Source organism: Saccopteryx bilineata, chromosome 6, assembly GCF_036850765.1.
Source record: "Saccopteryx bilineata isolate mSacBil1 chromosome 6, mSacBil1_pri_phased_curated, whole genome shotgun sequence".
Classification (NCBI taxonomy): domain Eukaryota; kingdom Metazoa; phylum Chordata; class Mammalia; order Chiroptera; family Emballonuridae; genus Saccopteryx; species Saccopteryx bilineata.
The window spans coordinates 156,256,204-156,281,849 of record NC_089495.1 but is presented as its reverse complement, the minus strand read 5'-3'; the positions used below and the strand labels follow the sequence as shown (position 1 = coordinate 156,281,849).

Here is a 25,646-nt window from a genome sequence, read left to right as displayed (position 1 = left end):
TGGGAAGTGTCCGCGGAGATGCTGGGAGGCCGGGAGCGTGCGGGCAGGCGTGGAGAGCATTCTTTGTGGTCCGTTAGTGCTGCTGTTTGATGCTATTGACTTATTTGCAGTGTGTGTGTTTTTAATAGACTAATAATTAGGTGTCCATGTAACCTATTCATGGTGGAGAACCGAAGCCAGGGACTGTGGTCTGCCGGAGGCTCCGAACAACCTGTTACTCAGGAGGGAGGGCGCCGGAAGGCAGTCCAGGCGTCGCTTTTGGCTGCGAGGCTGTCTCCTGATACCGTTATTAGAAGATAATCGGATATTAAATTAACATTTTTGGGGTGTTATTTTTCGGATCCCAAACTACAGTATTTTAGAGTCTGTGTGTGTGTGTGTGTGTGTGTGTATGTGTATGTGTGTATGTGTATAAGTGTGTGTGGCGAGTACACATGGATCATGAAAGTGATATGATTTGTGGGATAAAGGGACGCCGCACTCCCAGCGCCCCAGACCACTCATTCCGGTACGCGTCTCAGGTCTCTCTGTGCTGGCCGAAAGTCAGACCTTTATCTTCTGTCGCAAAGTCTTTCTCAGATCAAGGGCCAGACACGGGGGATTCTGTGGTCATTGGGGAGGTAAAATACATCTTGTGGGGTAATGTGTTTGGGAACCAAGTGATTCATTTTGTTCTGAGCTCTTAAGATAACCAGAGTCCGGGTTAGGTCCTGGGTCCACCTTCCTTCCTTCCACAGCCCCTCTTCAGGGAGCAGTGTCCACCATCTTAGGCTTATCTTGTTGAGTAGAATTAGCTGTATGCTTTGTGACAAGCAGAGCCTTGCCCTGAGCCCCTGGAGCTCAGCAAATTGGTGTAGTCGGTGCCCAGCTGTCCTAATTTGCCCAGGACTTCCAATGCTGAAACCTGGACAGTGCAGGGCACTCTGGGACCGTTGGTCACTCTCATTCGCCCACTGCAAGAAGCTTGTGCTCGTCTCCAGCTAGGAGAAGTGTGATGCTCATTGTAAAACAGAGGCGGAACGTTATCTCATGTAGGAAGAACCCTGAGAGCCGATATGGCAGACACCAGGTCCTAAGAGCAGAATAAACCACCTAAATCCTGTATCTGAACGCCAGAAGTCACCTTCCAGGGTTTCCCCAAACTGCCTTCTTCTTTCTCCCAGCCAGGGTAGGCTTGGAGGCTTAGGGAATCATTGTCTGGAGGTACTCTGTTTGTTCCCCGCATCTCAGACACTCTTTCCATCATGACTGTTATCCAGAAGAGTTTCCTCTCTTTACCTTGGCCTCTGACTGGAGTTTTGGTTGCCAGCCCCCCCCTCCACTCTTTCCTCTACCCCAGACTCCTCCTCCTCCACCTTAGTCTCTCCTCTTCCATCTCAGTCTCCGTCCCCTCCATCGCAGCCTCCCCTCCCCATGACAGCCTTCATAAACAAATCCATGTTCTTTCACAAACAAATGCTGATTTCCTTGACCTGAAACCCTCCTCTGGCCACCCATATTCTCAGGATCAAGTCCAAGCCTCTCAGCCCAGACATTCAGAATCCTGCTCTGGTCCTTCTCTTTGGCTTTCCCTGCCACTGTCTTTCACCCTTGCCCTCAGGGAAACAGAACCAAGCAGCCACAGCACTCAGCAGGGCCCTCACCTCAAGGACCTGCTCACCTGTGGGAAGCCCTGGCCCTTTCCTGCTTTAGCCTCCTTCACTGGGAAAGCCTGTCTCCCCTCTCACCTGCCATACTCCCACTCCCCCTCCTCCCAGGCCCAGCTCAGTGTCCTCTCCTCTGCGAAGATGGTTCTCCCAACCCACCTTAGTATAGAGCAACTTCCTTTTCTGCCTCGGGCTCTGCACACTCCTCCAGTACTGCCCTTTCTCTTTGCCTTGAGGGGAGGCACCTCATTCCTGAGGTCCTCACCAGGTCACACAGTGCCCGAGAGCAGGAGGTCAGAAAGAATAAAAGTGGGAAGAGCAGGTCTCAAGAGCCGTGCCAGGGGACCCTTAAGGATGAATCTGCTGGACTAGATGTCCAGCCTTCTGAAGAAGGACCCAGACTAAAGGAATGTGGACATGGGTACAACTGTCATTCACCACGCCATGAATATTCAATAATTAGTCAAGGAATATTTATGAAGTATGTTCTATTCCCCAGTGGGGACCTTATATGCATCATCTCATTTATTTCATAAGGCAGTGGTTATTATCACCATTTTACAGAGAATAAACTGAGGCTCAATGAGATTAAGCAGCTTGCTCTGGTCACACAGCTACTAAATTGTGGGACCAGGAGAAATACAGGACTGACCACCTTCTATTGATACAATGCTATGCATATCTAATCTTATATCAGCTATCCTATGATATAGGGGCAGAGTGGAGGCTGTGGGAAGGTCTGGCTAAAGGCATCTGGGAGATGTGGAGGTGAGAAGAGAAGTAGAGGAGAAATAGAGGTTCCAGGCAGAGAGAAAGAGAAAGATGTTCGAGGCATACGGAGCAGCATGTGCTAAGGTGCAGAGGCACGGGAAATCTGGGTGTGTTGTTCCCTGTAGATGGAGCTGGACGTGCTGGAAGAGGGGAAGCTGGAAAAGTAGTCAGAAGCCAGGGGACCATTATGGGCCTTGTGAACTTTTTAAAGAGGGTTTGATTTTATCCTGTAGGGAGCCTTTGAGGAACTTGGAACAGGCAAGTGGCATGGGCAGGCTTGCAAATTAGAAAGATCACTGATGTGACTGAGAGGAATAGACAGATGTTTTCTTTTCCCTGAACTAAGAGGGTTCACTTGGGGTCCTCCTGTGCCCCCTACACCCCAGCCACCTAGGAAGTAGTGGGTTTGTCACAGGGCTGGGAAGAGAGCTGCTGGTCTGAGGGCCCTTCTTTCTCCTGCGGTTGCTTAGGTTCCCACATCCAGTGCTCCATCTCGGCTGGATGCAGCCCCTGAACAGAGATGCCCACTAGCCAAGCTGATGTGAACCCTTGATGCCTGGGCTGTTAAAATGTGACAGAAAGAGGTGGAGAGCCCATCTGTCCATGGCTTTGTTAGCTGATGACGTGCAGCAGACTGTCTCTTGTGGCCGCAGCGCCAGCCCATCCCTCTCTGGTTTCATTATCACCATCCCAGCTGGTCCAGGTGCTCCTGCTTGTGGGATGCTCCGTGGACTGACCTACTTGTTGACATGTGGAGAAGTCCTGTCAGACTGCATTGCTTTCCTGGGTGGCTTCTGGCATCTCCCTCTGCTTGGGAAGGGAGTGCAGAAACGGACATATTAGAAGACTGGGCAGAGTATGGTATCTTTTACTGGTCTCATTCTTTCATCCAGTATGCATATATAGTTATGCACTCATGTGCTAGGCAAGTGCCAGGTGATGGGGACACCATGGGGATGTCCCCATGGCCCCTGTCCTTCCAGAGCTTAGAGTCTAAGAGAAAAAGACAGATGTATAAATGAGAACAGTGTTCTGTCAGTTGTGGCAGACATGGTTAGAGGAAATATAGCTATAGATTTTTATCTATCTAAATATCTGTCACAAATCTGGGAGTGGTCAGTTCTACTGGGGGTGAGAGGAATCTGGGCATATTACACAAGAAGGTTTATAATTGAATTGAAGTATGAAAAGTAAGTAGTTCTTTTTTTCTTTCCCTTTTTTTTAGGTAAGAGGAGGGGAAATAGTGAGGCAGACTGCCACATGTGGCCCGACTGGGATCCACTTGGCAACCCCATCTGGGGGCAATGCTTGAGTATTGAGCTATTTTCAGTGCTTGAGGCAAATGCCCTCCAATGGAACTGTCTTCAGTGTTCAGTGCCTAGGCTGTGCTCTAACCAATCAAGCCACTAGCTGTGGGAGGGGAAGAGGGATAGAAGGGGGAGAAGGGGAGGGGGGATGAAGCAAATGGTTGCTTCTCCTATGTGCCCTGACTGGGAGTCAAACCCGGGATTTCCATAGCTGGGTGATGTTCTTTCCACTGAGCCACTGGCCAGGGCGTCTTTTCTTTTCTTTTAATGTCAGGAGGATGGGAAGATGAGGGACATTTTAGGCAAATATGAAGCATGAATGTGTGAAATAGCACAGTGGTTTAGGAGACTCGCCAGGGGCTGGGACAGCAGGCCTGGAGTGGGCACGAAGTCGATGGACTGGAAGGCTGGGAGTAGGTAAGAGCCTAGCACTGGGGGCTTCATATGTTGTACTAAGGAAATCAATGCTCTCTGTGTTCAGTGAGAAGCTGTTTGATGTTTTAAAATCAGAGATGAATAATATGAGTTGGTTTACAGGTTAAAAAAGTAATTCCGATTTGAGGGTATGAGTTCTTCTCTAGCCTGGCCATACTTTAAGAAATATTGCTATCAAGTTACCATCCTGAGAGTTTCTGATTTACTTAAGAGGTAATTAAGTAATTAAGTGGGGTGGAGCCCTGAGCACTGGTGTTTTAAATAATGCTTCCTAAGTGATTTGAATGCACAGCTAGGATGAAAGCCCTTGGGGACATTTGGCAAACTCTGGAGACATTTTAGGTTGTCACAGCTGCTAAGGGGGATGCTATTGTCATTTAGGGTGTAAAGGCACAATGCTGCTAGGAACCCTACAGTACACAGGACAGCCAGCCCCACGACAAAGAGAGATCCTGGCCCCAAATCTCAATACTGCCTCAGCTGGAGGCTGCATTGGAGGCTAGAGATATGCCCGTTGAAATGCAGATGCCAGGTGGGCAGAACCAGATAGTCCAGGATGGAGGTCAGACATTCTACCGAGGCAGGATTTAGTGGGAAGATAGGAGACATGTCAAAAACAAAAGCAGAGTCAATGGATGCTGGCCACTATTGTATGAAGTCACCCAGAATGCCCCTGTGGGCTTTTTTTTTTTTTTTTTTACAGGGACATAGAGAGAGTCAGAGAGAGGGATAGATGATAGGGACAGACAGGAATGGAGTGAGATGAGAAGCATCAATCATCAGTTTTTTGTTGCGACACCTTAGTTGTTCATTGATTGCTTTTTCATTTGTGCCTTGACCGTGGGGCTACAGCAGACCGAGTAACCCCTTGCTCAAGCCAGCGACCTTGGGTCCAAGCTGGTGAGCCTTGCTCAAACCAGATGAGCCCGCGCTCAAGCTGGCGACCTCGGGGTCTCGAACCTGGGTCCTCCTCATCCCAGTCCGATGTTCTATCCACTGCGCCACCACCTGGTCAGGCCCCCCGTGGGCTCTTGACTAAGGTGTAAAGAGCAGGTTTGGGGGAAAGATTGTTCACACTGATTAGGGTATGACCTGGATGAGGGACGTAAGGGTCTGTGAGACTTTGGGTTAGATGGCTGGGAGGTCAGCTGGCCTCTTTGTGGTGGTCAGATGTGTCAGCAGGGACCCCTTCTGCTTTGTTAGCAAAATAACCCCATGGCTCTGGGTCACTTTCCCCATCTTTATACAAAAAAGTACTGACGATTGCCATCCCCTTGGGAGCCTTCTTTGGCTTAAAGGAAAATTCCAGCCCCACAGATCTTGCACAGTGAGTGACAGCTCCTTAATGCGAGGAGCAGGCGTGGGCGTGGAGGGTGGGATGTGGAGGCCGCCAAAGCCATCATTTCTGCTCCTTGGTGATGTGGGGGTTCCCTGCCACGCCTGCAGTCACACCGCAGCACGTTGGCATCTGAGAGAAGAAACGTGGGCCTGACATCTTGCTACCCCTGACCCCCAACATGGGGTCAGACAGAGTCTAGCACAGCCTGGTTATGTGACATTTATTTGTTGCCTGGGAAGGAGATGTGGCTCCTTGGAGGCACCAGGCAGCTGAGTCTGGTTAGAAGCGGGCATTGACATTTGGGGTGGGGACGGCTGTCCTCTCCTTCATCTCTGGAGGGACAGCCATTGGACAGGAGTTGGCAGCCGTTTGGAGCAGAAAGGCACGGGCTTCTCACTCCCTGGAGAACCTGGGGAACAATTCCGACTCTCTCCTGTCTGTGGTAGGCGGAGGGGTTTTCTGATGGAGGGGAACCATGGGACCTAGCACCTGTATGTGTGTGCTTGGGCTACTCTGACAAAGTGCCACAGGCTGGGTGGCTTAAAAAACAAGTTTATCTGCTCACCATCCTGGAGTCTAGCAAGTCCAAGAGCATGGTGTTGGCAGGGCTGGTTGTGCCTGCGGCCTGGCTCCTTGGCTGGCGGAGGCTGCTGTCTCCCCATGACCTCACACCATCCTCCCTCTGTGTGCGTCTGTGTCCTCCTTTCCTCTTGGAAGGACGCCAGTCATATTGGATTGGGAGCAGCACTAATGGCCTCATTTTAACCTCATTACCTCTTTAAAGACCCTGTCTCCAAACGTAGTCACATTCTGAGATCTTGGGGGTTAGGACTTCAACATATACATTTGGAGAGGGTACAGTTGAGCCCCTAACTGAGTTTCTCAGAGACAGTGCCACCAGCCAGAGTTCTAGCTTTCCGGTGTTGGGTGACTGGGGAGACCCCCTCCGAGGAATTTATACAAGGCAAGTCCTGAGGAAAATTGATTGGCATCCCAATGGGACCAACTCCCTCCAAATGTTCTCGAGGGCCATGTGATGCCCCTCTTTTCTGGGAAGGGTGATACACCTGCTGGAAAGAAATCTAACCCCCTTTATTGTGTTTTTAAAATAACTCTCATCATACCTCCTCTGAAGGTTATTTTTGAACTTTTTATAACTAGACTTTTTTGATGCGAAGATTGAATCCTCTGACTTTCTAGCGGAGAAAATCAGGTTTCTAACTCGTTTGCTTCTCTGTCTTCTCCAATATCTGGGTCCTCTGTTTCCATGAGACACTGCTGTTTCACTTAAAAATTACTTTAAAATAAATGTGGGATTTCATCCGGCAGGTAATGTGGGAAAGGGGAGGCCTGAGCTCTCACCTTTGAAAATGGGGGCACTTCTGCCTGACTAGGCAGTGGTGCAGTGGGTAGAGTGTCAGCCTGGGACATGGAGGACCCAGGTTTGAAACCCCGAGGTCTTTGGCTTGAGTGTAGACTCATCCAGCTTGAACATGTGGTCGCCGATTTGAGCGTGAGATCATAGACATGACCCCGTGATCACTGGCTTGAGCCCAAAGATTGCTGGTTTGAAACCCATGGTTGTTGGCTTAAGCCCAAGGTCACTGGATTGAGTGAAGGGTCACTGACTCAACTGGAGCCCCCCACCCACCCCATGGAGACACACATGAGAAAGCAATCAATGAACAACTAAGGTGCCACAACTCAGAATTGATGCTTCTCATCTCTCTCCTTTTCTGTCTGTCTGTCCCTGTCTGACCCTCTTGCTCTTTTTCTGTCTCCCTCTAAAAAAAAAAAAGAAAAAGAAATAAAGAAAGATAATGTGGGCACTTCTTGGAGTAGCATATACCGTAAATCCACGGCTCACGGTTAGTTAACTCTGGAAGGAGTGATTCCTGCAGCCCATGGCTCCTTGGTCCCCTGGCCATGTTCAGGAGGAGGCAGAGTGGGGTCACCTCCCAGCCCCCCACCCTCCTGGGGGTGCCTCTTTGCTCTCCTGCGGTGAGCAGCCGAGCTGCTGCGGGTGCTCGGCTGGCCCAGTGGCCTGAGACACTGCCAGGCCTTGACATCGCAAAGACCAACGACGGCAGCTCCGCATGGAACTGAAATGAAGTTTCTGTTACAGAACAAGTCTATGAGCCCAGGCAGTGTCCGTGCAGAAGAAGCCCGCCGTCAGTCCTGCGTGACGAGCCCCAGCCAGTCTTGCTCACTGGCTGAGCAGCTGGTGCTGTGCGTGGTACAACCTTGCCCGGGCACCTGATGGCGGCTGTTCCTTGAGATGGTGATTCAGCTGCAAACTCTGGCTTAGCAACGGATTGAAAGAGGAAATCCCTGCCCTCGGCGTTATCGAGGACATTGTCCCACACTCCTTCCCTTCTTGGGGGTGGGGGATGGGAGTCTTCCAGTTTCAGGAGCTGGCTGACTGAGGGTGAGGTCGCAGGTCCAATTTGTCCAAATCAGGGCTCCCCAGTAATATTTTTCCCCCTTCCAGTGCAGCTGGGCCTATCTCTTTTCAGTGTTCTATTTTTAAATTTTATTTTTTTGGTGGTAGGAACACTAAGTATGAGAATTTTAAGTGTACAAAAATATTGTTACCTTTAGGTACAAGATTGTAGAGCAGATCTCTAGAACCGATTCATCTTGCTTAATCAAAATGCCCTTTTATTAGCAACCCCCCAGTTTCCCTCTCTTCAGCTCCTGAAAGCTGCCATTCCACTCTTAGAGTCTATAAACTCCTGGTAGACAGCTCACATAAGTAGAATCATGCAGTCCTTTTGTGACTTGCTTATGACGCTTAGCAAAACGTTCTTCAGGTTCGTCCGGGTTGTTGTATATTGCAGAATTTCTTTTCTTTAAGGGCTGAATACTATTCCATCATATGTACGTATGTGCCATATTTTCTCTATCTGCTCATCCCTCAGCAGACCTTTAGGTTGATTCCATACCTTGGTTTCGGTGAATGGTGCTGCAGTGAACGTGGGGGTACTCATCTCTTTGAGATCCTCATTTCCGTTGTTTTTGCAGAGTTGGGGTTGCTGCATGAGATGCTAATAATTCTGTGTAATTTTTGGAGGAAACTCCCTAGTGTTTTCCATAGCAGCTGTGGCATTTTGCATTTCCACCAACAATGTACTATTACAGAGGTTCCCATTCCAATTTCCTCGCTTGCAGAGAAGCTGGGGCCTTCTCACTCCGTCCCTTCCTTGGAATACAGCTCCTTCCTCACCGTCTAGGAAAATCCTACTTGACCTCTATGCACACTGTTCTTTGATCATCTCAACCATCCTCTTCTTGGCTCTATTCCAATCAACACCTTCCCTAATTTTTGGTGCACAATTCAGTCTGCCATTGCCATCGAATATGTACTTTCTTTGTGCATAGCATGATACTAAGGGCTTTAAATGATCAATCTCATTTAATTTTCACTTCATTCCTCTGATGTTGTAGGTACTTACAATCTTCATTTTACAGAGAAATGAGTTTTAGTAAGATTAGCAATGTATCTAGCTTATACCAGATCCTTAGTGTTTATCTTAAATTTCTATAGGCTGCAAATGTCTTTCCAGCTCTCTGAGGACTAGGAGTATCTCTTTTACCTTGTTGTAATGTGTACAGTGCTGCACATATAATACATGCTCAATAAACATGTGCTTAATCAACAGATATATTTGATAGGTGAGTAGAGATAGGTTTTAATGCCCAGGCATCTAAACACAGCCCTGCATGCAAAGCTTCAAAGATGCATTAATTGTACAAATACTGCTGATAATGATTCTATTGATAACCACTAATGTATGTGTTTCTTTATAAAGCATATATACGATATGGCTTTATCTTTATAATCTTTAGCATGAATAACAAATCTTGCTTTATAAAGCATTTCCACACAATTAGATTATAAGAGACCACAAAACCTTATCGATTAGTTGGATATGTACTATCAATGTCCCCTTTTTATAGTAGAGGAAGGAGATTCAGAGAGGAAATCCTACAGTTAGCAGAAATAGGAAAACCTACCAGGATGTGAGAACCTTGGGTTCCTTTTCATTGAACCACAAGCTCATGCAAACTTAAAGAGAATATTATGTTATTAAATAGCAGGAGAATAGTGATGATGTAACCAAGTTAGTTAAAGGGAATGAAAGCAGGTAGGCTAGTGAGCTCTTTTAGCTGGGGACGTGGACACATTGGTTTTCAGATACAGCCCTCTATGAGGATACTTCCAGCTGTGTGCAGCTGCCCTGACTTCCAGAGAGGGAAACTTTACCATTGACTCTGAGTGGAGTGAGCCCTGGCAGAATTTGGAGCAGAGATGTGGCGTATTCTAAAATAATGAAAAGACTCACCCTGATTGCTCTGTTGAGAATAGACCAGGAGGTTGAAGTGGCAAGGGTAAAGCCCCATCATGTCTTGCCCAGACTGGAGCAATAGCTTTGAATAAATCTCTCTGCATTCCCTCCATCGTGGTTAGCCTCCCCCTCCCTTTTTTTTTTTTACAGAGATAGAGACAGAGAAAGGGACAGAGAGGGACAGACAGACCGGAAGGGAAAGAGATGAGAAGCATCAATTTCTTGTTGCGGAACCTTAGTTTCTCATTGATTGCTTTCTCATATGTGCCTTGACCGGGGGCTACAGCAGAGCTAGTGACCCCTTGTTTTAGCCAGTAACCTGGGGCTCAAGCTGGTGAGCTTTGCTCAAACCAGATGAGCCTGCGCTCAAGCTGGCAACCTCGGAGTTTCGAACCTGGGTCCTCCACGTCCCAGTCCAACGCTCTATCCACTACTCCACTGCCTGCTCAGGCATGGTTAGCTTCTTCATACTCCAAATACTCTTTTCTGTCATAGACCACATTTCCAAAACACAGGCCAGATCACGCTGCTCCTCAGACACAGCTGCCGAAACAACAGCCCACACTCTGGGTGTGGCATTTGAAGTCCCCTGCGATCTGGCCTCCACCTGTCATTCTAGCTTCGTCTCCTGCGGATTCCTGTCCCTCTCCAACCCTGAGCAGTCATCTTCCCGTGCCTTGGCTCATGCGGTCCTTTCACTTTCTGTCCAGAAACCTCCTTTCTTGTGAAGTCCCATTTTCTCTTGAAAGCCCCCTGCAGAACTGCCAAATCCAAATGACTCTGCAAGTACACACACTCAGGGAGGGCATTTATGTCGGCGAAGCACAGTTAGTGCTGGTGGCTCGGCGTCCCTCGGTGCCACTTAGGTGGTGAGTGCTGCGTGTTCATCTTTGTCTTTTGATTCCTCAGTGCTGTGGAAAAGCTTTGCTCAGCCTTTGAAATGGTTCTTCCTGCTCAGCCTGACATTTTGATTCTGCCTTGCAGATTGAGGCATTCGTGAAGGACATGCAGGACCCAGAGACGGGGGTCAGAGTGCAAAACCAGAAGATCCTGGTCACCAGTGTTCCTCATGCCATAACAGGTAATATAGCTCGTGATTTCATCTTGTCCTGGAACGGACCGCACACACGGGGCTGGCAAGCTATAGCTCATGGGCCCAATTCAGCCTGCAGCCTGTATTTGTAAATAAAGTTTTATTGGAACACATCCATGTCCCCATTTATGTGTTGTCTTTGGCTGCTTTGATGCTACCCTGGCTGAGCCAAGTACTTGTGTACAGACTGTATCACTAGACCTGTACAGAAAATACTTACTCTCTGGCCCATTATAGAATATGATTTCTGATTGTTGGACCCCAGGCTCCTTCTGAGGAAGGGATCAGAAGGGAAGGAGAAAGGACTCTAAAAGACACTTTGTGAAGCCGTTCCTCCCAGGAGGGGTCATTTAAGAAATCTTATGGTCACTTCTTATTTGTTTGCTGTGTTTGCTTTTGTTTTGATGAAATCAGGTAGCAGAAAATAAAAACTACGTGGCAGGAAACAGTTGGCCTTTGTTCCACCCTCCCCTACCTTCTAATTTATATTCATACCCTTCTTAATCACCCCATGGGGATGGCGCCCTTCTGTCCTCTCTCTGGGTGTGGGTTAAAGGTGTGCAGAGCATCACTAGAGGAAACAGGCAGAATGCGCTGGACCTAAAAAAAAGGCTGCATTTTGATAAATGTGTGGCATGTGTTTTATGATTTGGGGTTTGCAGTAGAAGGTATGTTTCCCACAAATGCATAATGGCTGCAGAAACAGACAGCTTCTCTGGAAGTCCGCCGAGGCTTCTCCTCGTGCTGACTTCTTGTGAGCTCTCACTCTGTACCCCACCCACGACCTGACTGTTAATGTCTCACTCCCGGTGCCCTAGTCTTTGCAGAGACGAGCTGGCGAACAGTCTCTTGATTCCCTTTCTGACTGCTTGGAAGAAGGACTTCCCCTGCCAGTCATGTGTCTCTCAGGGCTCCCTGAGTGCAAGCAGCAGAAGACCAACTCCGGCTAGTTGGAGCAAAAGAAGAATTGATAGGAAGGCAACAGGGGAACTCACCCATGGAAAAGAAACCGAGGAGCCAGACTTGGGAAAGGCTAGGAACCAAGAGTAGCTCAGTTGCCCAAGGAGCAGGGATCAGTGGACCAACTTTTCAGGGCACCTTTGCTGTCCCCCAGCATTTAAAATGTAGCTATGGCAATTCTTCCTGAAGGCGTCCTTCCTCCTGCCGCCTCTGTGCCCCTGGTTGTCATGCATTCTGGCCTGAATTCTCCACTAGATTTGGGAGCCCTCAAGGGGAGAAATCTCCTCTTGCTCATCTGGGTAATCCCAGTGCTCAGCATAGCAGTGGGCCAGGGTAGAGATTTAATAAAAGGTTATTGAATGTGTGAACCAGTCCCGGTCTAGCACTGGCCATTGAGACAGCTCCCTGGGATTGAAGCCTTCATGTGCCTTTTTGTAGCTATGTAGCTCAAGCTTCAATTTTCCCATTTTAGGAGCAGGAGTAGCAATCTCTAAGGCAGTGGTTCTCAAAGCGTGCACCAGGGCACACTGATGTGCCCTAGAAGATTTCCAGGTGCGCCCTATGGTATTCCAGAGAAATATGTGCCTGTTGGGGACCAGAAAACCAACAGAGTTTTTAGAGTTTAGATTTTTGGGGGACAGATGTGTGGGGAATTGGCTATAAGCTGATGGTCTGCCCAACCCCCCATCTCACTTACCTGATTAGGTTGCAAAAGCTGGCTGTTAAGCTGTGGTGCTGGATTGTTTACACTACCCCCCATATTCCCTGGAAAGACTGGAGGCAAGTTTCTTCTATCCTTTGTTTGGTGTAATGGTAAGATGATATGTATAGTGGGGGTTTTCTGCACTCAACACAATTAAGAGTAAAAAGAGAGGAATTCTTCAATATATTGATGAGGAAATGAGAGTTTGCCTTTCAAATATATGCCCAAACATTGAAGAAATCACTAGGACACATCAGGCTCATGTTTCTCATAAACACAAGAATGAAAAAACTTAACACATTTGTGCTGGGGCCTGCTGAATTTACTAAATCTTACTAAGAATGTATCTATATATATAAAAAGATAGCTTTTTTTGTCATTTTTAAAAATTTTAACCCCCTTTTTTTATGAATTCTAAAAAGCATAACTCAAAAAATGTAACATAAAAATGTTTTTTAATGTCAGAATAAATTCAATTTTGTTGTATTTATTTCATTTAATTACCATAAAAGCACGCTTGGACTTTATTTTTTTCTTTAATATTTGACTTAATTATAATAATATATTCCTCAGAAATTTGTATATAGTGCACCTACAATTATTTGTAGGATTTTAAATGTGCCCTGACTTCAAAAAGTTTGAGAACCACTGCTCTAAGGGAGTGGCAGCAGGAATTAGATGAGATGGTACTGTACCCATGGTCAGCACACAGCGGATGCTTTACGGGTGGTCAGGAACTCACAATTCCCAGCACTGTGTTGGTTAACACCCGCAGTAGACTTAAGGAAAGATATGACCACCCTTTTTTGTAGATTGGGCCATGGAGACACAAAAAGGTTCAGCAACTTGTTCCCATGTCACTAAACTCATACACAGCTGAGCTTGGACATGAACCCAGTCATGTGACTCCAGCATCCATACTCTTATTCACTATCAGTGTGCATAAAATTCTTTCCTTCTTTGTACACGGGATATACGTGGTTGCTAGGCGATTCTGCCCACCCCACCAGCCATGTTTTCCCTTGTTCCTCCTGCTGGTGAATGCCAGCTGCTGTTGGAACAGGACACTGAGACAGCCTTGCCTTGCAGCTGTAGATCAACATTAATAAAAGCAAATTGGATAATTGTCATCCATCTCCTTGGATGATAGGTGACCCCGGACTTCTAGGGATGTAGGCGCCTGTACAGACCACATGGGACAGATGCCAGTGGCCCCGTAATCTCATTTGTTCTATTTCAGGAAGCAGTCAAGTGGATTTGAAAAGCCTTGGCTCCTTGGTAGAGAGCACTGATCAGTCTGCTGTCTGCTCGGGTCTTTCTCTCAGTCTGGGGCTGGAAAGTCTCAGACAGCCAGTCCTGGGATTTTAAATGGGCTTTTAGGTGAAGTTTGCTTTTGAATAGCCAACCAGGGGTGAATAAAGCTCAGAATAACAGAGGAGAACCCAGTGAAATAATGGTGGGCACATGGGCACTGACAGAAGCAGTGGCTGGACATTGTGCCCTGGGGTGTAGGTGGGAAGGGGAGAGTTACAGGTTGCCCATCCTCTGCCATGCTGTGGGCAGGTAACTAAGTCCAGAGTGTGTTTGAGTGGACCATAAGGACCCTTCCTGGAGGGCACCAAAGGAAATACCCCTTCACCATCTGTAAGGAAGGAAGTCTCATTTGCAACAGTCCAGCCACAGGGACATAGGCATTGGGGTCCCAGACCCTGAACCTCTTTCTTGGCATATTTTGTGGGTGGTTGTCATGCCGGCAGGGGACCAGCTTGGCTTTTGTAAAATAGGCTTTAGTTGCTGGAAAGTGAGGTCTTTGGTGTTTGTAAGAAGGTGCCTGAATAGGGCTGCTTGGTACCAGGATTTCTTGCCTTTCTTCTGAGATGACACTGCTGTCCTACTGCGTGTTCTTTTTTTTTTTTTAGTCTTTTTTTAAACTTATTTATTTATTTATTCATTTTATAGAGGAGAGGGAGAAACAGAGAGAGGAGAGACAGAGAGAGAGAAGGGGGGAGCAGGAAGCATCAACTCCCATATGTGCCTTGACCAGGCAAGCCCAGGGTTTCAAACTGGCAACCTCAGCACTTCCAGGTCGACGCTTTATCCCACTGCGCCACCACAGGTCAGGCTGCGTGTTCTTCTTATGGGGCCGGAGGGTCCAGGTTGAGTAAGGGACACACAGCTTCTCCGAGGTCCTGCAACACTTCTGGACTTGGTGGAACGTGGCTTGCCCCAGTCCTTAGATAAAGCCTTGGTGGGTAGGTGGGAGGGATAACTGTTCTCTCCTGAACTCACTCCTTTTTGCCTCTCTTGCTTTTTCTCACACCCATCTTCGCTCTGCATTGTCGCCAGGCCAGCCCCTAAGACTTGCAGGACTCAGGGCAAGAGTAAGAATGAAGCCCACATTCTACTGTCCCATTGAGAGTTACTAAAACGTACCCCATACTCTTGCTTTGACAAAAGTATCTTCACGACCACCTGGAGAGCTAGGTTTGGATTCCCTGACTCTCTCAGAGTTGCCTCCAGGAACTTGGGGGCATAGGAGAAGCAGCTCCCCCTTCTCAGCCTACCCCCGTTTTTTCTCCCCAACCCTGCCTCTGATTTATCCTGTGTCCAAGCTCCACCCACAGTTCCAGACAGCTTGCCTCAGGTCTACTTCTTCCCCCGCTGCCCCCTGTGTTAAGGCTTAGTCTATTTACTTTCTATTTGAGTCTTGCATAAATTATTGTAAGGTAAGAAAATAAGTACCACCAGAGAGTCAATATTGCGGGTATGTTGGGGAGGTGAGGCATGCAATCTGGCCATAGCCCAATCACGGGTGGTCCTGAATTACGGGCGGCAGGGTCTCGATTGAACAAAGTGGGAGTGGTGGTGAAGAGGAGTCCCTGAAAGTTTTGAGAAAAAGAAGGACAAGATCACAGCTGGACAGCGAGGAGGCCAGCTGGGCAGCAGTGTGGAGGTCACTGGGTGTGTTAGGAGGCTCCGATGATGGCCAAATACTTCTGTTTTGCAGGAAGTGATGTTCTGCAGTGGATCGCCCAGCGGCTCTGGATCTCCAGTCTGGGTGAGAACCCGCCTGGCACTCAGTTCCCAAGGACTGCTGAGTGTGTGGCGCGCCAGGACCCCCAGAGGCTGGAGGCTAGATGGAGGCTTAGCCTGAGTCTCCAGGAAATTGATGTTTTAACCGAAGAGACAAGGCCTTCATGTGTAAAACAAGCAGAAAATCAAAAGTGAAGGCATGATGATTGGGAAACAAACTCGTTTCTTACAAACTACTGAGAGCATGGAAATAACAGGGGTGACTGGGGAGCAGTCAGTCAAAAAAGACTTCTTGGAGGGGGTGATGCTTATACCTGGTCTCAAAAGAAGCAGTGCTTGTGAATGCTGGAGCGGAGCTCAAAGGGTCTGTCTTCCCAGAGGGAAAACTAGCAAAAACAATGGTGGAGAAATAGGATGAACAGACAGCGGAGTGGAACAGAGAGGAAATGGGGAGAAGTGACTTTTTCTGGGTATGGAGGGCAGTGGACAGAGGGGAGTGCCTGCTTGCAGATTCTGTGTTTTATCCGGGAGCTAGGCGGTAGGAAGCCACAGAGCAGTTCTGAGCATGGCAGCATGTACGATGGTCCTATTTAAGCGAGGATGTTTGGCAGCGATTTGAAGGATAGAATGAAGCAGAAAGAATCCCGGGATCAGCTTCCCACTAGAAAAAAGTCTGTTGGTACAAGACATACCTAAGTGAGGACCTGTGGTGGAGGGAGGGAGACATGAAGAGAAGTGGGTGGCGACATGTCTTTCCAAGGCTTGGAGGCTGAGCTGTGGGACAGCATGTCGGTTGGGTCCTTGGGCAGGGTGGGCCTGGAGGACTCTCTTGATGATGGAAAAACACCTGCTTTCATTGGCGCCTCTAAGAAAGAACCAGGCGACTTCTCCTTTAATTGGTGCGAATTCAGTAGTAAGACCTATGTTTCCAAGCAAACCAGAGGGGGAAGGTGAGGGGTCACAGTGAAGTGGGGGGGGGGGGACGGGAGGATCCGAACCTGGGATGCGGGCAGAGTCGAGCTTGGGAGAGAAGTTAAAAATAAACGGGGCCTCGTTTCCCATGGAGTGAAGAAGTGTCTGTTAGTCAGAGACATTCTCTTCCTGCTCCTGGGACTTCCTCAGACCCAAAGGGCCCAAAGAAGCTTCTACAGGATTTCCCCAGTGGTCCTCCCTCTTGAGTGGACCGCCTGTGGCACCTGTTAGCGTTCGGGTTCACTGCCTCCCCTTCAGACCTACTGAGTTGTCATGCCCAGGAGGCTGCCTCCTATTAGCATGCCCCCCAGCTGATACTTGTCCACAGCCAAGGTCAGGACCACTGTCCTCACTCCTGGATTGAAGCGTTGTTATGTTGTTAACACCGAGATATCTCTTCTGGAGTTCGGGGTGCTGTGTTGGGCCAAGTCATGAGCTTCTGCCTTTGGCCCCTGCTCTTAACTTCTACATTTCAACTGCTTCTCCCCAGAGGCGCAGAACTTGGGCAACTTCATTGTCAAGTATGGCTACATTTATCCCCTGCAAGACCCCAAGAATCTCGTTCTCAAGCCCGATGGCAGCCTTTACCGATTTCAGGTGAGTCTTGGACTGGACTTTGGATATTAATATGGGGTTAATCTTATTTGAAAAGATAGTTGCATGCCTGACCAGGTGGTGGCTCAGTGGATAGAGCGTCAGACTGGGATGCAGAGGATCCAGGTTTGAAACCCTGAGGTCGCCGGCTTGAGCATGAGCTCATCTGGTTTGAGCCAGCTTGAGCCCAAGGTCGCTGGCTCGAGCAAGGGGTCACTCGGTCTGCTGTAGCCCCCCCCCCCCCCGCCAAGGCACATATGAGAAAGCAATCAATGAACAACTAAGGTACCACAACGAAGAATTGATGCTTCTCATCTCTCTCCCTTCCTGTCTGTCCTTATCTGTCCCTCTCTCTGTCTCTCTCTCTGTCTCTGTCACACAAAAAATAAACAAATAAAAAAAATGATAGTTGTTTGGCTGCATATCCACAGAGATGAAGACTTTAGAAATAGTGGAGGTTGGGGGCTTACTGGGTCACAGGCCACTGTCTAAGTGAGGTTTCTTGGTTTCTTTTGTAGACACCATATTTCTGGCCGACCCAGCAGTGGCCAGCTGAAGATACAGACTATGGTAACTCCCTCCCCCCTCATGCCTTTAGTAGTGCTTAACCCTTTGAATAGTGAGGTTTTTTTTCATGCTCTCTGACCCCTGGGAGTGAGTTTTCTTTCAAAAAATGAAATTAGTTACAGTTTTATTTTCTTAAAATTATGTTTGTTTGATAACCAATTTATGGAAACAAGAAGAACATACATTTGCCATTTTTTTTCTTTTTTGTATTTCTCTGAAGTTGAAAATGGGGAGGCAGTCAGACAGACTCCCGTATGCGCCTGACCGGGATCCACCTGGCATGCCCACCAGGGGGCAATGCTCTGCCCACGTCGCTCTGCCTCAATCAGAGCCATTCTAGCGCCTGAGGCAGAGGCCACAGAGCCATCCTCAACGCCCGGGCCATCTTTGCTCCAGTGGAGCCTCTGCTGCGGGAGGGGAAGAGAGAGACTGAGAGGAAGGAGAGGGGGAGGGGTGGAGAAGCAGATGGGCGCTTCCTCTGTGTGCCCTGGCCGGGAATTGAACCCGGGACTCCCACACGCCAGGCCGACACTCTACCACTGAGCCAACCGGCCAGGGCCTACATTTGCCATTTTTTAATGTAGCCTTACACATTTTTAAAATAAAAATTTTTGTACAATCATACTCTGGATGGTCAGGAGGCACGAGAATGTATATGAACGTTCGCACTACTCAAAGGGTTAACATGCTGCTTATTTACTTGCTGCATTTTGGCAACATCTGTCTTGCTGTCATCATGACCTCTATGTCAGCACACACCTGTATGGGAGTGTTCCTGAGGGAAGAGAGCAGGTCTGCGGAATGTCCTCTCCACCAGGCTGAGCACAGCAGCCTCCTGCACAGAGAGGCTGCAGATGTGATATTGAAATATGGTGATAGAACATGTCATTGTTTTCTTCTCCAGCCATCTATCTGACCAAGCGAAATATCAAGAAGAAAGGGATTTTAGAAGAACATGAAAAGGTACAGAGATACTTTTAATTAAAGGTTATTATAATTGAATGGAATATAGCCTGACCAGGTGGTGGTGAGATGAATAGAGTGTCAGCTTGGGATGCTGAGGGATCCAGGTTCAAAACCCTGAGGTCTCCAGCTTGAGCACAGACTCACGAGCTTGAGCACGGGGGCGCTGGCTTGAGCATAGGATCATAGACATGACCCCGTGGTTGCTAGCTTGAGCCCAAAGATCACTGGGTTGAAGCTCAAGGTTGCTGGCTTGAAGCCCAAGGTCACTAGCTTGAGCCCAAGGTCACTGGCTTAAGCAAAGGGTCACTGGCTAAGCTACAGCCCTCCCTTCTGACCACTGGTCAAGGCACATATGAGAAAGCAATCAATGAACAACTAAGGAGCTGCAACAAAGAATCGATGCTTCTCATCTCTCTCCTTTCCTGTCTGGCCTTCCATCACTCTCTCTCTTTTTCTTAAAAAAAAAATTGAGTGGAATATAGTCTTGAGCTGTTTTTTCCCTGTTCCCCCCATTGCTACATTCATATGTGTATCCATCCATTCATCCATCCATCCATCCATCCATCCATCATTTATTCATCATCTGTTCATTATCTGTTTATTACCCATCCATCCATTTGTCCATCCATCTGTCCATCCGTCCATCCATCCATCCATCCATCCATCCATCCATCCATCATTTATCCATATTCATTCATTTTCCCATTCACCATTCATCCATCTGTTCATCCATCTGTCCATCTATTATCTGTTGATTATCCACCCGTATATTTAGAAGCAGCTCCCTAAAGTAAATTCCTCCTCACATTGAGCTTCAGTTTCTTTTGCTGTAATTTAAGCCCTTGCTTTCCCAAAACAAGGGTGAACAGATTTGAATTTGAGTTTGTGATGGGAAAACAATAGTATAGACTTTTGTTTTAGGCTAGATGAGTCAGATTTCTCAAAGGGCACAACCTAACCCTCAGAGAGCTAGATTTCTGGGCAGATGGCAACAATTCTGCTGTGTTTTATTCTTTATAAATATGTTTTTAGAAGAGCTAGCATCAGACCAATGTTAGGTTTTATCTTTGCAGATTTGTGATGCTTTGTTGTTGAATATTGAGTCTCCATGTCCCTCCCCACACTCTTCCCCTTTTCCTAATCTGATTTGGATTCATGTATTGAAAAAAGGCTTTTTGAGAATTTGGTGCTACCCCTTGTATGAACACCTTTGCCAAGCTGGGGCGCAGGCCCTTTGGCTGGGCCCAGTTGTGGCAGAGCCAGGGTCATGCCCTGCTTGACTTAGGGCTTTCTGTCCATTGCCCAGGGCATATGTCTTGGGACTCAGTGTTCTTACTTTGTTTTCCTTCTCTAGGAAAATTACAACTTCTTGAACAAAAAAATTAACTACAAGTGGGACTTTGTCATTATGCAGGCCAAAGAGCAGTACAGGTGAGTGAAACGTCATATTCATCTTCTGCTTGTCCTTCCTTCCTCCCTCCCTTGCTTCCTGTTATTAAAATAAACCTTTATTGGGTATTTGCATGTGTCAAACATGGGGTTAGGCATAGGGAATATAAAGACACGGTCTAGTGGGTCAGGCAGATGGCCATGATGCCACAGCGAGATGAGAGCCACAGGCAGGCGTTTGCAGAAAGAGCTGTAGAGAGGACATTGAACTTGGAGGCTGCATAGGAGGTCTCCAGGTGAAGGGTGGTGATGGTGGAAGAAGCCATGTTCTAAGCAGACAGACGAGAGTCTGGAGGCAGGGGAGTGCCCATGTGAGGCAGTTTCCTGTAATAGGAGTGGAGAGTGCCCAGCCTGGAACTGGTGAAAGTGAGGCTGGAGATGAGGGCCATGCGGAGCCACAGCAAAATTTTAAGCAAGGGAGGTATATAATCAGAGTCACACAGTAGCCCCTCCCACTGCTGCCCTCATTTGCCTGCCGTCCACATCAGAAATGGAGCTGACATCCCCTGGAGGGCTCTGTCTTGTCTGTGAGAGCCAGATGGAAATGCCGGGGAGAGTGTATCGGTCAGGATGAGGTTAGGCTATTGTAACAAACAACCCCCCCATCTCAGGGCCATGACACTATGGGGCTCACTCCTTGCTGGTATTGCATGTCCACTGGGTCAGCCGGGGCCCTGACATGCTTTGTGCCCACTCCAGGACCTCTGCTAAAGGGGCAGCACTGTCTGGGCTGTGTCTGTTTCCAGGGCAGTGGGGGAAAGAGGCTGTGTGGGTCACAAGTGGTACATGTCACTTCTCACAGTTCATTAGCCAAAGCAGGTCATGTGGTTATGCCTGACTTCAGAGGAGGATGGGTGGGATGTGTGTGCCCAAGGTGTGGGAGAGTCACAAATATCTGGGGACTGATATCAATGGTTAGCAAAATGGGTAAGGCCAGCCGGCCCAGCCTCACTCACCCGACAGGTCTAGATCCTGGCGTGTCTAGACTCACTGGAGCCTGGTTGAGTGGGATGGTGGAGACCCCATTCTCATGAAGCAGCCTTGGAACTGGAGCCATGGGCAGAGTTCTGTAAGAAAAGAGAACCAATAGCATTTAAATAGGAAGAGATTTATTGTTATAAATTAGTTCACACAGTTATGCAGGATCAAGTCCCAGAGGCAGCAGGCCAGAGACCCAGGAGAGCCGATGGTGCAAGCCTGCAGGCTTGAGACCCAGGACAAGCTGGGGTGGGACCCAAACATGCCGTCCATGGCAATCTGCTCGGCTTGCCAGTGTACTCCATCCCAATGCCTGGGACAGAGCGGGAGACCAACGAATGTGTGAATGAGTAAATGAATGAATCATTGATTGATCAAGTGATACTGTTGCTAAGAAAATCCCTATATGACAGACTAAAATGATTCCTCATTTACTGACTTCCTTGCATTCCAATAACATCTCTCAGAGAAGAGCAGAGCCAGAAAGGAACGTTGGAGTGAATTAGCCATCGACTCTATTTACGAGCTGTCCAACGCCATGGAAACTCCACAGTGCCTCGGGCTTCTGAGGACATGGGGTAGTTAACTTGGTAGAAAATCAAGTTAGATCGACAAGGAGAAGTTGGAGTGACAGTGTTTATATTTAATTTTCTGAGGAGGTTGGCACAACACCCCACGGGAGTAGCCCTCTCCACCCATCTGGGTCTCTGGATGCTGTTATGCCATTCACAAGACATTAGCTGGCAAATCAGTCTGCCAACTCTGTCTTGCAGAGGGCATGTGCGTCATCCCGCGTTGCCTAGGAAAACAAGCGTTACCCAGTGTGAGTGCAGGTCGCAGTGGAAATGGTGCTGAATGGGGCCCAGGCTACGATAATGAATGCCACCCGGCTCCTACAGAAGGGAAGCACAGCATCTTTCTTATCCATAATGGGAAAGGGGGAGATGGAGAGATAGGAGGGAAAATAAAAAGCCTTTTATAATAATAAGTTGGGCTCAGAAAAAATCTTATCTTGGCACAAGCTCTTTCAAGTGGCAAAATGGAAGCAACAGGTAGGGAGAAACAAGGACTCCCGAGGCCAGCATTTCCCCATCACAAGTGCTGGCATTGCTTGCTGACTGCTTGTCCAGCTGTCGGTGATGTCATTTCCCAAAGCGGGGAAAATGAAGAAGGCAGCTGGTCCAATGTCAGCCCGGACTGGTGGAGCTGATTTGATTTTAGGGCTACCCCTGGGCGTGGCTGCATCCCAGCACCGTGGTCTCAGGCAGAGCTGGGCTCCTCTGGGACCAGAATCCCCATTCAAGCCCACTCCTGCCACTTACTGACATTGCGATTCTGGGCATGACATTCGACCTCTCTTTGCTTCAGTTCCCTGAATTGCAAAGCGAGACGAGGTCACTGAGAGGACGAAATGAGTGAAGACATGTGACAGTATTCAGCAGGGTACCTAGCCCACAAATGTCCCATGAGTGTCTGCTCTTATCATTTTTATGGCAAACATAGATTAGTTGGGCAGATTGGGAGGATGATGTGGGCTCTTGGGAATGGGGTCCATCCCTCAGCAAAAGATAGTCTTTCTGGACTTAAACATGGCTTTTGAAAGAATGAAATCTCACCGTTTCTGACATCAGCAAGGATGGGCCTAGAGGGCATTATGCTCAGTGAAATAAATTGGTCAGAGAAAGACAAATATGATTTCACTTATATGTGGAATCTAAAGAGCAAACAAAGTAGAAACAGACTCATAGATGCAGAGAACGAACTGATGGTTGCTGGAGGGGAGGGGTTGGCGGGCTGGGTGGAAAAGGCGAAGGGATTGAGAAGTACAGATTGGTGGGTACAGAACAGCCCCAGGGATGTCAAATACAGCCTAGGGAATATAGTCAACAATACTGTAATAACTAGATATGGTGCCAGGTGGGAACACTTTGTAAAGAATATGACTGTCTAACCACCACGCTGTCCATTTGCAATGAATACAAAATAATATTGAATGCAAAGTGCAATTGAAAAAAACATAACTATTAATAACCCTGGGGGGAGGGACCTAAGAAAACAAAAAACATGGCTTTTGGCTTTTCAGGACTGGAAAGGAAAGGAATAAAGCAGACAGGTATGCACTGGATTGCCAGGAGAAGGCGTATTGGCTCGTCCACCGGTGCCCTGTGAGTACTCTTCTCCCTGGTCCCACCCGTCTCCCTGTGCCTCCCACCCCTACCCTGCCCTACCCCCCCCCCCCGCGGGCTCTTCTCCCTGTGCCTCCCACCCCTACCCTGCACTGCCCCCCCTGCGGGCTCTTCTCCCTGTGCCTCCCACCCCTACCCTGCACTGCCCCCCCTGCGGGCTCTTCTCCCTGTGCCTCCTACCCCTACCCTGCACTGTCCCCCCACCCCCTGCGGGCTCTTCTCCCTGTGCCTCCCACCCCTACACTGCACTGTCCCCCCACCCCCTGCAGGCTCTTCTCCCTGTGCCTCCCACCCCTACCCTGCACTGCCCCCCCATGGGCTCTTCTCCCTGTGCCTCCCACCCCTACCCTGCACTGCCCCCCCATGGGCTCTTCCCCCTGTGCCTCCCACCCCTACCCTGCACTGCCCCCCCCTGCTGCAGGCTCTTCCCCCTGTGCCTCCCACCCCTACCCTGCACTGTCCCCCCCCCCCTGCGGGCTCTTCTCCCTGAGGGGCTGGAACTGTGTCCGGAGGGGATGCTCAGTGTTGAGTTAGCGCCCAGTGCCTCTCAGCTGGAAAGGGGAGCGCTCTGCCTGGATGCGCTCTGCTGGCCCCCACGGCCTACCAGGTGCTGTTAACACTACGTGAAATTCCCTAGGGCTAGGCCTCCCCCCTCCCCCGATACCTTGGAAAAGAAATATAAGAAGAAAAAACTAGAACATAGACTCCGAAGCAGAACAATGAAATGCTGTAGAGAACTGACACTGCAGAGCCCGAGCCATGCCTGTGCCTCTGGCCTCACCTCTTTTCCTGTGTGGGGCCCAGTCCCAGCCCCTGTGACAGGAGGAGGCTTGAGGAAGAAGTGGGTGCTGACCCTCCTACTTAGGGCACATGGCCTCTCTGGTGGTGGGACTTTCCCTGGCTCAGAGAGACAGGCTGTACATAAGTGACATAACTAGTCACAGCTCCTCATGGGAAAACGGAAGCCGAGTCCCCCAGTACAAAGAAGCAGGCTGTAGCCGTCGCTCACCGGGGTGCCTATGGGTCACGGGTGGTGGGAGATGGGAAGGGCATTCTAAACGGTGAGGAGTTCGAAACAGATGTTCTTCCTCTTCTTCCTTTAGCTTTCGTGCTTGTCAGGTGACCAAATTCTCAGAACCAGAAAGCAAACTGGGTTAGTCCTGGTGCCAAAGCTTCAGGATTTTTTTACCTCCAAGCCTGTCAGACTTTGGCAGTTCTGCTTATTTCCTTTCTACACTCGAATCTCCCATAGGGGAGCATTGGTTTGGTTGATTTGTCGCCGAGGTTAAGGTCCTGGGGTTGATCTCCAAGAAGCTCGTTTGGTTTTGCTCCATTCCAGTGTTCCTCCTCTGAGTAAACCAGTTGACCAATGCCCAGCCTGGGTGTGGGGCGGGCAGGGCTGGGTGAAAGAGTAGATGACTGAGCCCAGGGTCTTGGAGAAACAGAGCCAAGTGCCCGCCTCTGCAGTGGAGCTCAGGAGTGAGCTCTCTGTATGAGAAAGGAGCCAAGCATTGTTCAGCTTGCACTCAGACATCTTTTTCAAAAGAGGGGACCTTAGTGAGGGTAAGGGCAAATGACAAATAAGCCACTTATTTGGCAAGATGTCCTGGTGCCCAGTGGCACCCATGACTAAGAGGACCCTGCTCCTTGCAAGGTAGAGAATGGTTTCCATGTTACATGTGAGACTCTGTGGTGTGGGAATGCCCATGAGACTGTATCCCTTGCAAAGGGACGTAGACTGGCCGTGTACACAATCTGTCCTGGGTCCCTCTCCTCCCCTCTGTCCCTGAACCCAGGAGGCCCATGAGGAACAGAATGAAAAACAGATTATCCAAGCTCTCCCCAGTTCTCTTGGGGTGAGCGCTCAGCCCCCACACCAGGCAAATGGCTGAGTGGCTCTCAACAGTATGATTCAGACGTACCTAAACTTGACAAATTGTCTCTGTGATGACTACTTTCACTATCACCTCACCCACCTCCGCCACCTCCTACACTGTTCCCACATTCTCCGCCTCCATCCCCCCGTCACCATCATTGACATTGTTGCTATCATCATCATCATCATCGTCATCACTGCAGACCTGAACTGAGACCTTTCAGTGTGCCGGGCGCTGCCCCAGGCATCGTGCTACGGTTGCTGCCTTATTTCATCTTTGCAGTCCTGTGTGGGAGGCAGTGTTCTTAGTCCTGTTATGCTGACGGGGGAGAGGAGGCTCAGGGAGGTTGCTAATTGGCTAAAGTCACACAGCTAGTGAGTACCAGAGAATTTGAACCCACGGACAGACACCTTCCCCTCTT

At 48.8% G+C, this 25,646-nt stretch overlaps 1 protein-coding gene across 2 annotated transcripts in view; it reads left to right on the top strand.

Moving 5' to 3' along the window:
• Positions 1-25,646, top strand: part of LOC136307896 (regulator of G-protein signaling 9) — a 55,600-nt gene that overhangs the window by 278 nt on the left and 29,676 nt on the right. For both annotated transcript variants that reach the window (XM_066234898.1, XM_066234897.1), the window contains exons 2-8: positions 10,832-10,928; positions 15,611-15,661; positions 17,099-17,205; positions 17,721-17,772; positions 18,674-18,732; positions 20,090-20,166; positions 23,246-23,327. In XM_066234898.1, coding sequence (XP_066090995.1) covers positions 10,832-10,928; positions 15,611-15,661; positions 17,099-17,205; positions 17,721-17,772; positions 18,674-18,732; positions 20,090-20,166; positions 23,246-23,327 — 525 coding nt within the window. The remainder of the gene's footprint in view (positions 1-10,831; positions 10,929-15,610; positions 15,662-17,098; positions 17,206-17,720; positions 17,773-18,673; positions 18,733-20,089; positions 20,167-23,245; positions 23,328-25,646) is intronic.